This window comes from Maylandia zebra, linkage group LG3, assembly GCF_041146795.1.
Source record: "Maylandia zebra isolate NMK-2024a linkage group LG3, Mzebra_GT3a, whole genome shotgun sequence".
NCBI lineage: Eukaryota > Metazoa > Chordata > Actinopteri > Cichliformes > Cichlidae > Maylandia > Maylandia zebra.
Window position 1 is genome coordinate 47,929,608 of NC_135169.1, and position 15,715 is coordinate 47,945,322.

General features: G+C 38.4%; 1 protein-coding gene across 9 annotated transcripts in view; it reads left to right on the forward strand.

Annotated features, from left to right (window-relative positions):
• nrxn2b (neurexin 2b) overlaps positions 1-15,715 on the forward strand; it is a 719,424-nt gene that overhangs the window by 331,690 nt on the left and 372,019 nt on the right. For 6 of the 9 annotated variants that reach the window (XM_004567086.2, XM_004567090.2, XM_004567089.2 and 3 more), the window contains 2 exons: positions 3,822-3,845; positions 11,367-11,528. In XM_004567086.2, coding sequence (XP_004567143.1) covers positions 3,822-3,845; positions 11,367-11,528 — 186 coding nt within the window. The remainder of the gene's footprint in view (positions 1-3,821; positions 3,846-11,366; positions 11,529-15,715) is intronic. The other 3 variants (XM_004567087.2, XM_076881964.1, XM_076881963.1) reach the window with 1 other exon arrangement.

Sequence of the window (15,715 nt, forward strand, 5' to 3'; positions counted from 1 at the left end):
GTGTTGCAGCACTTGCAGTGATGTGGATGTTGTAAGGGTCTATTGTGGTGAAGAGAGAGCTGAGTGAAGATAAAGTTGTCATTTTACTGGTACAGTAACACAAAGATGTGGTGGTGGTAGTGTGATGGTGGGGGGCTGCTTTGCTGCTTCAGAACCTGGGCAACCTGCTTTGATTTGTGGAACCATGAATTATGCTACCTACCAGAAAACTGGTGACCAAGTCTTGAAGAAGCCTAGTCTGATTAAATCTGGATTAAAACCCCTCCAATGTGCCTGATTTAAAGCAATTCTGCAAAGAAGAGTGAGACAAATTTACTCCAGTTCTTGTTGGCAGGGACGGCACGACCAGGTAATCAGTTTAGAGGACAATACTTTTTCGCATATGGCAGGTAGGTTTTTCCCCCTCGTGTAACAAAGTGTGACGAATATGCAAGAAGAAAAGAAATCAGGAAGTGGGCAAATAATTTTTTACATTATGGTAGATTTACATTCCTGCCCTTAGGAAAAAAACATTTTCGTATGCAAAAAAGAAAAGAAGAGAGGCAAAAAATATCTAATTTAGTGTATGCATCATTTACAGACCTATACTCAGCTGTTAAAATTGTGTTTTGTCTACAAGTTGAGGTCCTTGTATTTCAGCATCTAGCTAGCGCTAATGAAAAGGAGCGAGCATAAAGCGGGGAACATAGTATGGCAATTTCAATTGCAGTGTTTCTCTCAGCTCAACAGGTTTTAACAAACACAGAAATAATATGTGCAGTTTGTTACACAGTGTGTCTGCTAGCTAAACATGATGTATTTCCCAGGGAGAGAAAACAGTACGAGATAACTCTACTCAGGATTAAGATGTTGGAAAAATGGGGCAGAAGAGGAAAAGAAAGATTATTTTAACAGCTAAGGGCTGCTCCGTGGCATCTGATAAACTGGAAATGTAAAGCTAACATGTGTTATTCAAAGGCTGCATGAAAACACTGGGCAGGTTAGCTTGCCAAGTATGTTTTTTGTTTAACTAGTAAAGCTCAGAGCAGCACAGGCACACAAAGAAAACCTACTAGAGCGCTTAAGAAAAAAATGATCGTTGAGTAGTGAAGAAAACGGAACCACAACTACAAAACAGTTTTACTCCCGTGTACTAATATTACTTTATAATTATGTTAATGTCGCACGTTCAGTTAGCTCTGGACAAAAATATCTGACAAGCTGAAAAAGCTTCCTTTTACTTTTCTTACTTTGAATGCATTTCAGACTTGTATTTTTTCACTTTGAATTGATTAAACTTTAAATGTTAATTAAACTTTTAACATGTTTTTTTTTTTTTGAACAAGTGCTCTCATATTAGTAGGGTCCAGTTAAAATGGGCTAAATGTGTACCTACGATGCTTCCTAAAAGCCTCCTGGGTTAGCAGGAGGAAACCTCAGGGTAAACCCAGGATATGTTAGAGAGATTATGTATCTCAGATGGCTTGTAAATACCTCATCATCCTAGTGGAAGAGCTAGACGTGATTGCTGGAGAGAGGAAGGTCTGGGCATCTCCCTTTAAGCTGCTGCCCTGCTGACGTTCGCCCTGACAAGGGGGTAAAAACATATGTGGATAGTGTTTTATGTATGTTAAAAAAAAGCAAACAAAATAATGAAGTGAATTTTATTATACATGTCCCTTTAAAACCTTTACCTAGACCTACTCAGGAAAACTACTCTTCATAAAGCATTCCACCACCTATATTTAACCGTTTTCTATTATTTTCAAGGTCATCTGATTTTTGTGAAGGACAGACTTTTCACAACCATTCCAGGGCTGTCGAAGAACTGATAGTTCCAACAGATAAGTTAAGCATTCAAACATCAAGTACATGGGAGGGATTTAAAGCTGGCAAATGCTATCTTTTGCATTTAATAAGTTCTAATTCCTTTTCTCTTGCTGCATCACAGGTCATCTGTTTTGAAAGCTTAAGTCGTTGTCACCAAGTAAATAAACCTCTGTCAGGTCCATTTTTTTAAAGCCTCCTATCATATCTATAATGTTTAGTAAGTTCAGTGACAGTGTTCAGAGAGTTCATTGTGGTGCTTATATGCAAATTTACACCCACCACTGAATATTCCTTTGCCTAATTAATGGATTAAGAGAAGTCATTAGACACAGTGGGTGACTGGTGACAGCACTTTATTGTGACCCCAGATCAAAGAGTGGGTGTGCTTGAAGCTTCAGTTTGGCCAGTTACCCTCATGGGAAAGACCTTCGTCATGGTCACCACTTACATTCAGCTCCCACACAGATAGCATGAATACACAGTAATCTATCCCACACACAGACACACTTGTATCATCTACAGCACTGCTGTAGATGATACAAGGCTCACATACAAACGATGGTTGAAATTTCCATTATTTTTAATTTCTCGTCAGCATTACTTGGAGCTTTTTTTTAATATATAGTTCTTTTAATTTGACATTTTGCTTCTGGCAAGTTAATTACTCTGTGTAAAATCTGATGACCTAACTGGGATTTAAGGAGAGAAACTCCTTTTACCAGTGTGTGTGTCAGCTGCGATCCTTCACAGTAGTTAAAATGTTAAAATCAATATGCAATATGTCCACTCTGTTCGGAGGAAAAATTCCAGAACACCATTTACCTTTTTGAAGTGTTAATGCTCCACTTGCATGGTTGAGTCTTAATGCTTTATGCACGGTGTGAGAAACTGAATTTTCTGTTAATGTACAACATGAAATTAAAGCCTCAAATAATGCAAAATTTTCATAAGATCAATGACGTGACATTTAAAGACAGAAGGACACTGAATGTACAGAAAGGACTAACGCGTCATTCCATGCTCACTATTTCATTTTTTAGGGACTGCGAGCTTTCCTCTTTACAGTGGAAATGATTCAAATGACTAAACGAACATCTATCTTTTTTAGGTTGTTGCAGACACCAGAACCACAGCGAACCTTTCTGTCCTTCTTTCTCTTCCTCTCTATCCTTCAGCCTTTCTCACTCTTTTAAGTATATCCTGAATTAATTCCATTTTCCTAAATGCTTATACTGTATTTTTTTCCCATAATTGAATATTTTTTTTTATTTTACAATGGAGTAATTTCTTTTTTGTCTTCCCCTGCATACATCACAGCAGTCCTAAATGACTACTTGTGGGAATTTTGCTTATAATAGATAATTGCACCTTTTCAAGTCATCAAAAACGACACCCTACCAACAGAAAGCCCACTGAACAGATTAGTCTGCCAGAGTGAATACTAATACTGATGTACTTTTCCCTCATTCCCTCCCGCTTTCAAAATAAACCTCCCCATCAAAACTGCCCAAATCCCCTCTGTGGAAGTTGATTTGCTAACTCTTGTCTCTCTTACTAACATGGTTCAGAATTCTTCCAATTTGATTACTTTCGTGGGTGAATTTTCTTTTCCCTTACCTTTTATGATTTCAACAACTAACACTGTGTCATTCACGGAATGTAAACCATCTGTTGTTTTCTCTAATTAACTTGCGACTTACATACTAACAAATGTACTGTTATCCTTTTATACCTTTTATTTTTTAATGAATTTTATTTTGAAAATGACCCTTAAAAACGAAATAGTTGCTTACAGTTGCTTTCTTTATTTCTTTATTTGGATGTTCTACTACAGCTATATAAAAAATAATATTTTCTTTTTCACTATTCTTTTTACAATCAAATTGCCTGATTTTATCAAAGGCGATTCGTTTTTTTTTCTCTTTCCCACTTTTTTCGGGGCTTAGGTATGTTTTGAGTTTTTTTAAGGTTTGTCATTTTTTTCTTTCTCCTCCCCCTGTTTTCTCCTGAAGCACGCAGGCATTGGACACGCTATGGTAAACAAACTGCATTATATGGTAGATATCATTCTAATTGTCTTACACTTTGGTTTGCCCTGGGTTTTCCGTTACCTCTTTCTATTCTGTTTGCTTTACTGAAACTACAATCCTCCATCAATTCCAAGGTAGCTGGAAAAACTCCACCTTTCTGTTTTTATTTTAGCCCTCTCTCTGTATTTATATATGTTAACCGCTTTTTATTGCCATCCAGTTTCCCTTTCCTGTTAAGACTTAATGTTTTCATCCAATGAGGTCTGCTCAAAAGAAAAGATATAGGGAATTATATCAGTTTTTATTTTTTATTTTTTTGGTTGTTGTTTATTTTCTTTGTCTTTTCATTTGTTCTTCTTTTTAAACACTATCCGTATGAAGAAATAAAGAATCATTACGCAAGATATTTTCTCAATTTAGCATTCTGAAATTTTGATGAGAAACTATATTTTGTTAATCCCTATTCCCTTTTTTAAATTTATTTTGTATTTTTTTAAGAAGAACCCTTGAAGTGAACGTACACAGCAGACTTTTCAAGCAGCCTACTCTGGCCATTCCAGTGAAAGGAAGTAAAAATACATTTTTCACTTTCTGTTTTTTATATCATTTTTCTCCCAATATTTTAAAAAGTGTGAGAGAAATGCCACTAAAGACACTGTTTTGCTATGGTATTTCAGTTAGACTCGTTTGGCATGTTATTGAGTGCCCTGTAATCTAGGTTTGCCGTCTTATGGTTTATAGAGTCATGAAGATTATTTACAGCTCTTGATTTATCGGTCAAAGCCCTCACTGTAAAGAAGGCTTCAAATGAGGGCTTGATCCCATTAGTGGCCTTAGGCTGATTTATGATCAACCTGGGGCTGTTCTCAGTCTTGTACCTGAACAGTCTTCCTCTCTTACACGACGATGTGCGCACGTAATAAAAGGTTTTCATGGACAGTTAGTTCCCTGAACACAGGTGCAGGGGTGATCAGACAGTTTTACACTGAATAACCAGCAAAGTGGGGAAAGTTTGGCAAAATAACTCGTAGACCTTTATATTTAAAAATACGTAAACAAAGACGGACTGACAAAAGCCTTACTGAGATCTTATTTTACTAACTCCTATTAGGCCTTAGTACATAACAGTAATGCTGCCATCAGGGTGTAGCTAGAGCCAGCCTTACTTGCTTTCACTGGACTTGCCCAATCAATGAAGGAAACTGTCTGCCCATCGATGCAGACATAAAGGGAAGTGACTGGGAAAATCTGTGTACGATCGACCCCTCATTAACACTAACACTAACTTATATTTCTTATACTTTACTGCCCTCACCCCTTGCATGAAAAGACTCCTATCCTCTTCGATCTTCTTTTTGTTGTTGTTGTTTTTTGATACAAAGATTGCATTGAGTATATATGTATATGTATATATCACGGCTAACGTATATACATACATATATCAGTTGTCCTACTAAAATCAATATGGCCATAAGACATGTTAGCCACATTCTCCTTATTGTTTTTATTTATTTTATTTTATTATACTTTGTTTTATTTCTTATATAATTTTAACTTCAAAATTAACTTACTAAAATGAATAATGACCTCACACGTTATCTTGCTAAAACAAAAAAAAGGGAAAAATAACGAGGGGAGACAGATTTTCATTTTCTGGTGAATAAAGAATTGATGCCCCAAGGAATAAATCTGGCCAATCCATCAAATCCCATGAGTTGGAAAAGAAAAGTGTCATGTGCAGAAAGCCACTGTATCTGGTAGTGACTCACTGAGTCTTGGCTCAAATTTGACAAAAGTGATAAAGCAATTTTCAACTCGCATCAGAAAAGCTGTAGTGAAATTGTAGCAGAGGCATAATGAGAACTGCAATCACAAGCAGATGTTTTTGTGTTTTTTCTGTGTCCAATATCATGAAGGACGTGGACAGTGGTGAAAAGCTATTTCCTGCTATCTTTGACCAGAATTTGAACATCTTCTCTCCCATCTCAGTTTTTCCTATTCTTTAAAAAACCCTCTCATGTACGTGGATTCCATCTGTGATTGTTTACTCCGGTCCCATTTTCTCCAACTTCCACCTCCAAACTGAGTATCCAGTGGCTGTATTCCTGCACCATGTCTGCATGATTCTATTGGCTAGAAGTGTTCACATCAGCATTCTTATAGGGTGTAAATGCTGCTGTATCCCAGCACGTGTCAGTTTGTTGTACACGTGTGTTGATGCATTTTTTTATGTTGCCTTCTTGTCTAAAACCCCGAACACTAAAAGCTCTCTTGCTTTTCCTTTTCCCATTTGTCTGGTGTCGTGATGCCCTGCGATTAAATTCGCCCATTTTGCTGCATTTTGCCAGATGGTTTATTTTATACATTTCTTTTAATAGTTGACCTTTTTGTGTTGTGTCTCAATGAATTCTTCCTCCAAGCCCATCCTTCCGGTCATCTTTTTTATTTAAGTGCATGGCTTGTGTGTCACCCTGTTAGCTTGTATGGATTCATTTTGTTTCTTCTTAATCAAACAAACCCTTGTCACTTGAAACAACACATTCAGTCCAAATGTGGATCTGGTTTGAGCAATCAAATTGCAGAGGACTTTTAAAGAATCCTCACATACTTTTTTCACTATGACTAAATTGTTACTAATCTACTGTTTGGATAAAACCTTTGTTGTAACTGTACTAACAACCATTTTTGTGTCTGACTTCCCCTTACTTACAAAAATACTAACCGATTTTGTTCACCCTCCAACCCTTTTAACTCGTTTCGGCGCATAGTTTAAAACCCCTCTCTCTTGCGCAAATGGCACTCGCCCCAAGCTTCCCAACCTTCCCCCCATGCCTTTACTAACACAGGTTAGTTCGTCACCTCAGGGTTTACATGTCAAAACTCCACATTGAAGTTCAAAAATAGGGCTCTCTCCACTTGCGACCAGTTAGGACTTTTGACTCGCTGCCAGACACCTATGGAAACCCATCGCATGGGTGGGAATGCATTCGTTTCTGTGTAATATATTGTTTCAACTACTAAAGATAACACATTGTTCCTTTTTTTAAAAGACCTGTGACAGTAATCAGATGTTGTTCCAACAAGGGTAAGTGACACATTTCTATGTAAACATGTTCCCCTGCATGGATAAGTGTATTAAAGGAGTGATGGTACTGAAAGGAAAGAAATCTCTGACAAATGGGCCTTATGAAGATTGGATGGTCAAAATAATGGCTGTTGTTGAATTTTAGGTAGAACATGAAGCAATCGTGGGCGACTGATACAAAGCGAAAATTTATTTTTCTTATATGGAAACCGTACGACTTCCATGTGTACGTAACCAGTATCGTCTAGGCACGTTCTAATGTTCTTTTTCACTTTCATTTTTATTCTGTGGGTGAGTATTGAATCATTGTTTCTTATTTTCTTTAAATGTAAGTAGTTAATGTGAATTTCTGTGTATGCACATGGCAAAAGATTGGTGACTTGGCCCTATTCAATCACAAACTGATAGCAGACTGATTCCGTCTAATTGCCATGTTATGGTCATCTTGATCAAAGTCACTTTGTAGACAGCTGACCGTGGCTGCATTTCTGGTCCCCAGCTTTGAACCATTTCAAAGTCATCCAAGTTGGAAGTTTATTGGACATAGTGGCAATACTTTTGATTGTGCCACAGTTTCCAAATACTGTTTTCCCTATTGTGACTGTAGCATAGAATTATGCTCAAAATGTCCATAGAAGCCACATCTGGTTTGGAATAGACTACATTTAAAGTCCAATTTAAAAAAAACAAAAAACAAAAACTAGTCTGTTGGTAGATGCTGATTTATCAGGAACAAGTAGACATGAGAGAGTGGCTGAAAGCAGAGGTTAATAGCTTAAAAGAATCAAGTTCAGCAGCATGCGAGTGGGTGAAATAGATTGCTTCTTATGATTTGAACCCTAGAGCTGTGCCAATCTCTTCATAGTGTATTCAGCTTTAAACATCTTCATTGTGTCTTTTATACCTGGGGCAATCAGGTCAGCAGAGTTTAGCAAGGTCTTCTTAGTTTTCTGTATGTACAGGGCTAAACAGGTATCTGGCGAGCAGCTGGGTAAAACCGAGAATCCAATAAAGGCTGCAGCTGGGGCTTGAGTTAAGTCTGTGTATTATGTGCTGTATGTGCTGCTTGTTGGAGGCACACGAGAAAGGCCGGAAGAATGACGTTCACACAATAAAGAACAGCGAAGAATGCTAGAAATGTGCGAATTAATCTGATGCAGTTTTATATTTGTCATCCTTCCTTCCTAGAATTTTCACATTAAGCTTTGTTTCAAGAAAGAAACTGTGATCACACAATTACACCAAATAATATTCAGGCCATATGCTGTGTGCACCCAGGATGCTATTTTTTCCCCAGGAGAAGAAATAACATTATGCTGCCAACAACAGCATAATTTTGAAATTGATGAGAACGTTGCATATAAAGACAAATTTTAATTGCACTATTGCAATTAAAAGTTGGTCAGTTACTTTGAATGCACAAGGAGCTGCTTGTCTAAAAAATAGACTGATCAATCCACAGAGTCTAGTTTACTTTTTTAAGTTGATCAGTACTTATGCTTATAAGTGTTGCACACTTTGTTTAGTCAAAAGTCCAAATTTACATTTTTTCATTCTAATTTGAATTCAAAAACAACTCTCAGAGAGAAAAAGCAACCAGAGACTGTTCATAGAATGGGAATATTTTACTTGGCGTTTATTCAAAGAAAAGTCTAAATACATTTATAGCACATTAATTAAAATGGGAACGCATGCGGCATATTTCAACTTGCAACCTCTGATACCATCAAGCCCTTCCTTCCTTCCTTCCTTCCTTCCTTCCTTCCTTCCTTCCTTCCTGTGTGGCCAGTGATGCAAGGGCTTGCAATTTTGTCAAAGGAATGAGTGTGTATCCTGGTTGAAACACTAACTCTTATGAATTATAACAAAGTTACCTCAAAGAAAACGTTTGTTTTTTTTCAGACAACCTTTAATGTGCTTATTTTAGTATTTCGACACATTGTCTACACGGGGCTTTTAATGCTGTATAAGTTAAACCTATGATCAAACAATAAATCACTAATATAACAGGATTGCTTCAGACAGTTTATTGAATAAATCACATGTGTTTAAAGCTTTTAACATATTAAGGAGTACAATCTGGGATGAAAGTGAGGGGAAGAGAAAGAACTTACACATTGCTGGGAACTCTATAGGTGTCTGGCAGCTAGTCACTGATGTTTTCCCACTATCCGAGTAAGTGCGCTGATTCACTGAGATGTGCCATCAACAATCCCAATATTATCCCAAAACTTCCATGGGCCTAGCTTAGCCATAGCCAATATTGGTGTTTTTCAGCACGTTTGCCAACCCCTTTATTTTAAAAGGTTTACGGGATATTTCTCTACCCTATGACATTTCCAATCTACTTTTTTGAAGAAACGGTAATACCATGGCTATATAGTTCAACCACAGTAGTAGGAACATGTTTGACATTGCCTATAGTAACAATTCCCCTCCCACCCATTTCTTCTCTATAGCCAGTAAGGTCTCGCTTGTCACTTTGGGCAAATGAAGTGTTCCTGTTGAAATCCCTATCCAAGATCTCCAAAGATGACCCCAACATACCAGCACTGTGAACTGCAGATTCATCATGCCAGATACATCTGGCCAATGTGATTCATCTTTCTCACCAAGTAGCAACAGCAGACATAAAAATGAGTTGCCCTCTTACAAAGGGAAGTACGGGAAAAAAAGAAAAATGTCAAGGAAAACAGAAGATAAGAACTCAGCTGGGGAGATAAAATCTTTGGAGTGCAGTTGCTAAGGTTTCTTTTTGGTTACAGTTGCCACAGCTATAGTTGTGGACCTGTATCTTAAAATAAATTTAGGCATAGTTGATGTTTTCATAGAGGATAACTGATGTTTTTGCTAACTGAATTCACTACTTTTGAATATATTTTAAAGGACATGCTAAAGGAAAGCACCATTTCTAGATCTTACTTGACAATTAACTGACCCAAATGTAAAGCTGGACCTTGATGAAATGATGAAATGTAGTGCTACCGGCACTTTGAAGTATGCAAAGGTAATGAAAGCCAGATGGTTGTGCGTGTGGCTCCCAGCAGTGCTGCATTTGTACGTTTATGCAGAATAACAGATGTTGAATCAGAGACTGGAGTGCTTCGCTTTCGCCCAGGCCAGCTCTTTTAGGATAATTAGACCATAAATTGGTCACTAACTGCAAAAGTCTCTCCCGAATCAAACATCAGGATCTGGCAGGGTGTTTGTATATGATCATCGCTGTCGTACCAATACTAAATCCAGTCGTGATGAAATACAATTAAGTAAATGATAGATTTGAGTATTTTTCATAAACAACTACAATTTGCTTCATTGTAATAAGTATAATGTAAAAATACAAGGGTTTTTGTGATGACTCCTTGAAAACTTGTGGAGGAGAGATGCTTTCACGTTTCAGACTAGTATATATATATATATATATATATATATATATATATATGATTTCTTCTTTTCATTTACTCTTCAGGTATTATTTGTAAAGATGGGATAAGGTCAGGTGTAACATGAAAAGAGCTTTCTCACCTCATGTTTTAAGGACTAGTCTTACACTGTAGGAGTGGTTCCCACACATGCTGTTGTATTTCTTTTAATGATGTTCTATTAATAGCAAAACAGTAGAAGAGGGAATCAGTATTAAAAAAAACTTTAAAATGATTTGAGTATAATAGATCTCATTAAAAAAATACAAAACTTAGTAGATCCCTGGAGATGTCAAAAAAATGGGAGGCATCATTTCTACACTTCGGTTCGCACATTATCTCACACCATTAGCTTGCAGCCGTGTGTTTGATTCTGGGTTCCACCTGGTGCTTCTGTCACCAATCAAAATTCAGCAAAGAATGTATGGCCTTGTACAAAATATGAAACTGGAGGCAATTAAATATTAAAAAGGGAAGTCATTTTTACTGGTAGCTCTGTGAATGAAGTGTTACAACGTAGCTATGCCAATCTCAGGGAAAGCCCAGTTGGCATTTTAAACATGGTGCTTGTTTAAAGGTCAAGTTCTTGTACTTATGTAACTTTAAATTCATAGTGTGTGGTTTAGATAGCTGTTTTTAGTGTTCATGACTGAAATGTTAATTCTTGAGGCTGTAGATTATGGCCTTTGCACTGAGTTTGCTAAACCAGGTTAGTTATTCTACCACTGGTAGTGATGAGACATTTGGCACACTGTCGTTCCATTGGTTTACCTTTAGCAACTGCACTCTAAAGTGAAAGCCCTCAGTCTGACCAACACCAAAAAACCACCAACTGAGCGATACAATTTAAGGTACAACCCAATCAAGCGTCTGTGTTTAATCCAATTTCTTCCTTGTTTTTCCTCCCATTTCTCTTAATTTCCCTCCTTTCTTATTATTTTCTTTTTTCTGTCTATTCCTGCTCTATATTTCTATTTCTATCTGTTCCTTTCTGTCTCTTTTGGGACATGCTTTTGCCAGGTGACCATCTCAGTTGATGGTATTTTGACCACCACTGGTTACACCCAGGAAGATTACACTATGTTGGGCTCTGATGACTTCTTCTACATTGGAGGTAGTCCAAACACTGCAGACCTGCCTGGATCTCCAGTCAGCAACAACTTCATGGGCTGCCTGAAAGACGTAAGTGTAAAGTGCTTAATATTTAAACTCTTATGAACAAACCAACTGAAATTTGCATTTTTCTTTGACGAAGTAGGGTACGAGGTTGGTACGAGGTAGGTGAGTTTCCTTGAGGCTGTTTCACCTCTCACCCAAAAAGTTTCTTCAGTTCTAAGAGCAACTGGTGGAGAGTCCCAGATTAGGTAGAGGATCATTATGTGGTCCGTGACCCTCTTGGGGACATTCCCATAAAATCTGTGACTCTCCACCAATTGCTCTTAGAAATGAAGAAGCTTCTCGGATGAGAGGTGAAACGTCTTCAAGGAAAGTCCAGATGCTTTTCTTTCCAAGGTCTTCTTTGGGTGTTGGCTACCTTTTGTTCCACTGTCAAGATTATGTGTGACGTCTTGACAGAATAATGTTGAGTTCTGGTGACTAGGAAGGCCAGTCCATTGTGTAATCATTGCTAAATTTCGACAATGATCAATGGTCAAAGGGCTGTACTCTATGTATCAGGTACTTTCCAGATAGTATTGCTTGGCAAACAGTACTTTGCTGTGAGAGATCTCCCACACCATTGACTGAAATGTATAATGTAAAAATAAACCATGACAGAACCACCATCTGTTTTGCAGATGGCTGCAGAGATCTGTTGTACACTTTTGTACATCCTTCTTCACTTCCGTTGTGCATATTCATAGTGATTTGAACCAAAATTTAAAATGACCTGTTGCTAATAATTTTCAGGCCAGTTCATCTGTACTTGAGCATTTTCTCCTTGTCTCCCTTCCTTCAGAACAGGTTGGTCACGCTTTCCGTAGGACCATTTCTGATGAAGCTTTGGACATGACGTTCAGACACTGTTCGTCTGCTATTGATAGTTTTTTAAACTTGCCAGTTCTTCTTTTGTCTTGTATTTCTCCAGTTTGATTAGGTAAAATGACTGGACTGAAAATAGTAGCCAATGTCCAAAGAAAAACTGTGAAAAACCTTCAAAAAGCCTGAAGAACTATTTTTCAAGTCTTACAAAGTCTGGCTCCTCGGAAGCAAAATGTAATGAAATGAGTGGTGGCTCACAAACCACAGTATGGAATTAGAAGCATTTTTTATTGTTTTAGACAAAGCGAGAACAAATGACACAGTTTGCTGCATGGTATCATCACACATATTTACAGAAGCACATTTGTGTTGACTGACACTTTCTCTGGAGAATCATCCGTCTGGGCAGTTATAACTCCCATATGTGAGAGTAGGAGGTGTCAGACATACAGCTTCCTGAATCCCTTTGAAGCCTCTCTCTTTCTAACCACACCGCAGAACACACAGACAGATCACAATTTGTAGCACGTCCACTCATATTTGTGGATGGCTATATAGAGGACAGTTGCCTTTTAAAATTTTTATTTCAACTCAACTTTGATAAAAATTACTTTTATTTTCACCAAGGTCTTAATTCATGGCTGAACAAGCTGTCAAGAGAACCAATCACAGCTCAAAGTGCTATGCCCTTGTAAATGTAATGACTTGTATAGATGCAACGCAACATGGTGCCATCGCATTCCCTCATAAAACCATGCTGATTGAATAAGTAATTACTTTTGCCATCGCTTTTAATGGATCGCACAGTAATCACCCTATCTCTAACTTAATTATCCCTGTAGAATTACACTTTCATTATCTGGGTTGCTATCAGAAGAATCCCTTGCGGGTCTTAAACTTCCCTAGGCATTTAACAGTCCTCTGTCTCATCAAGACAAGGCTGGATTTACAGTCAGTGTACACACAAAGCACAAGAAAGGCAAATTGTCTAAATGTTTAAAAAAGATAGTGGTAAGAGCTAGTAGTAACAAAAGAAATTGATATTAAGGAGCCAGTGTGACCAAACTTTTAGAAATGAAAAGTAAGAGCAGATGTTTTAAGACTTGATCATTTAATTTGTGTAATCTCCTGTTTAAAGCTAAGGGAGAGAAGGTGTGACAGCAACAAAAAAAGTATTTCTGTTTGACTGGACTGCACAATGAAAACAACGTAAGGGGGGTAATTTAATGATAACTAGAAGGTTTTTGACAGAGATGAGATACAAAGAGATGATGAGATGATTGTACAAAGAAAAGGGAGCAAGTTCCAGACAGGTGGGAAGTGGTGTAGCCATCAGATATTGGTATTCATGTTCACCTTTGTTTTTTAAAGTAATATGTTTGTGTTTGGTTAAGCACAGCAAGAAAATAACTTTCCTTCTTTCGTGAACTCTTTGGATATTTGGATATCTGACTCCACAGTACACTTGCTATGTTTGCATCTGGGGGCTTGTGTTAGTTTTTTATGTATTTACTTTTGGACTTCTTGCCTGTAGCCCCAAGCTACATTGAATCTCCAGTGTAAAACTGGAGATAGAATGAAACTTTCCCCAGTGAGAGAAAGAAAAGCAAATCATTTAAGTGTAGTTTGCTCTACTCTTAGAATTATGACTTAAAGTAATACATTTCAGACTCAATAGCTGAACATCTGTTTGGTGACAGGCCAGAAAGATACATGACCCAGACGTGAACTTACCAGAAGCTTAAGCTTAGGCTACGTCCACACGTACTATTTTTGAAAACGGAGATTTTCCGTTTTCGTTTTAAAAAAATAATCCCGTCCACACGTAAACGCAGAAATGAAGGAAAACGCTGCTAGGAACATGCCAAAGCAACAGGTGGCGATATATTCCTAACCGTGTAGAAATGTTGGCCAATCAGAAGTCTAGAAGCCTCGGTGGGAAATGGTAAACAAAGCTGGGGCATAGAAGCAGAACAGAGTCGTATGTGTGGAGGGACAGTAACTGTGTGTATATGTAAGCATTTAAACACTGCAGGGAGTACAATTAACAGTAACAGTATTGTAGAAATTCATTTCACCGAAACAATAACGTGGCGCACAGTGTGACGTCAAAAAAGGCGCACACCTTTGACGCTGCGTTTTCTGCGTTTTCTCTGTTTTTCTTGTCCACACGTAAATGCAAAAACAGAGTTTTCGAAATTATCCACCGTGGCAGGCGTTTTTAGAAATCTCCGTTTTCAGTGACCGAAAACGACGTTTACGTGTGGACGAAAGGTGCAAACGCATAGAAAAATCTGCGTTTTCAAAAATACCCGGGTACGTGTGGACGTAACCTTAGGTTGTTTTTCTAGCAGCCTTACGGTTTGTAATTTCCAGCTGAGGTCAAGCTTTCAAGACTAAACTGAGCCAGAAAAGTAACCACACCTAGAAAGCTATTGAGAAAAGCTGCAATAAGAGCAGCTGAGAGCACCAGGTAAAGCTGTAGCAGCTAAAGAAAAAGAAAGTGAGTGGTTGGGGGTTAGGCAGTGCTTGTTCTGTGGCACATCTCGGATTATCAGTCGTGTTATGTTCCAGGGCAAGGCTTTCCCGCTGCCACCGTGGTCAAATGCCTTTGATACGCTCGGCCAGCACCCTCCAGGCAGTAGAAATCCAAAGGAACAGTGCAGCAGAAGAAGAGTAAAAAGGCATCAAAAGAGACACTGAAGCCCTGTGAAGTTTTTATTTGCTCTCTGTGTATGTGCGCCTCCATGTGTTCAAAGTCACCCACATGCTATGATCATACACAGGGTGATGTGTGTTTCCTTAGGCTCCTAATCAGAGAGGTGGGGTGTGAAATCAGGTCTCTCTGCTCCTCAGCCCCCAAGTCTTGTTTCCACAGATTCCTCTCTTCTCTTCTGTATATGTCACCATCTGTCTCCCCACTGCAACCTCCACCACCCTGTGTCTCTCGCAGACAGTGACCTTGCTATCGCTCGTTTCACACCACCCTCTCCTCATGTGCTCATCTTTGTCACTCTTCCTGCCTCTCTCATAGTTTCTCTCCATCTCTTTCTTTCTGCCTCCCATCTTCCCTTTCTCAGGGGCAGCTTTGTGTAATTAAGTGTAGCACTGTAGCTCCGTTGGTACACCAATGGCTTTGCCATCCTGATGGCCAAATTAAAAATTGATTTCTTCGACTGATTCCATGTGCTGGATGAATGCGCTTGCTCTCCTCCTTGCCCTCACTTTCTTTTACGCTCTCTCTTCCTGTCCTTCCAACTTCATATTGATGCTTCATGTCTTCACCTGTAGCTTCCTCTTAGCTTCACCTTTGTTCCACAAAAGAATCTTTTAAAGTCACCCGTCACCCTAACTCATGTCCTGCCTGCCACAAGTCAATATTCACTGGC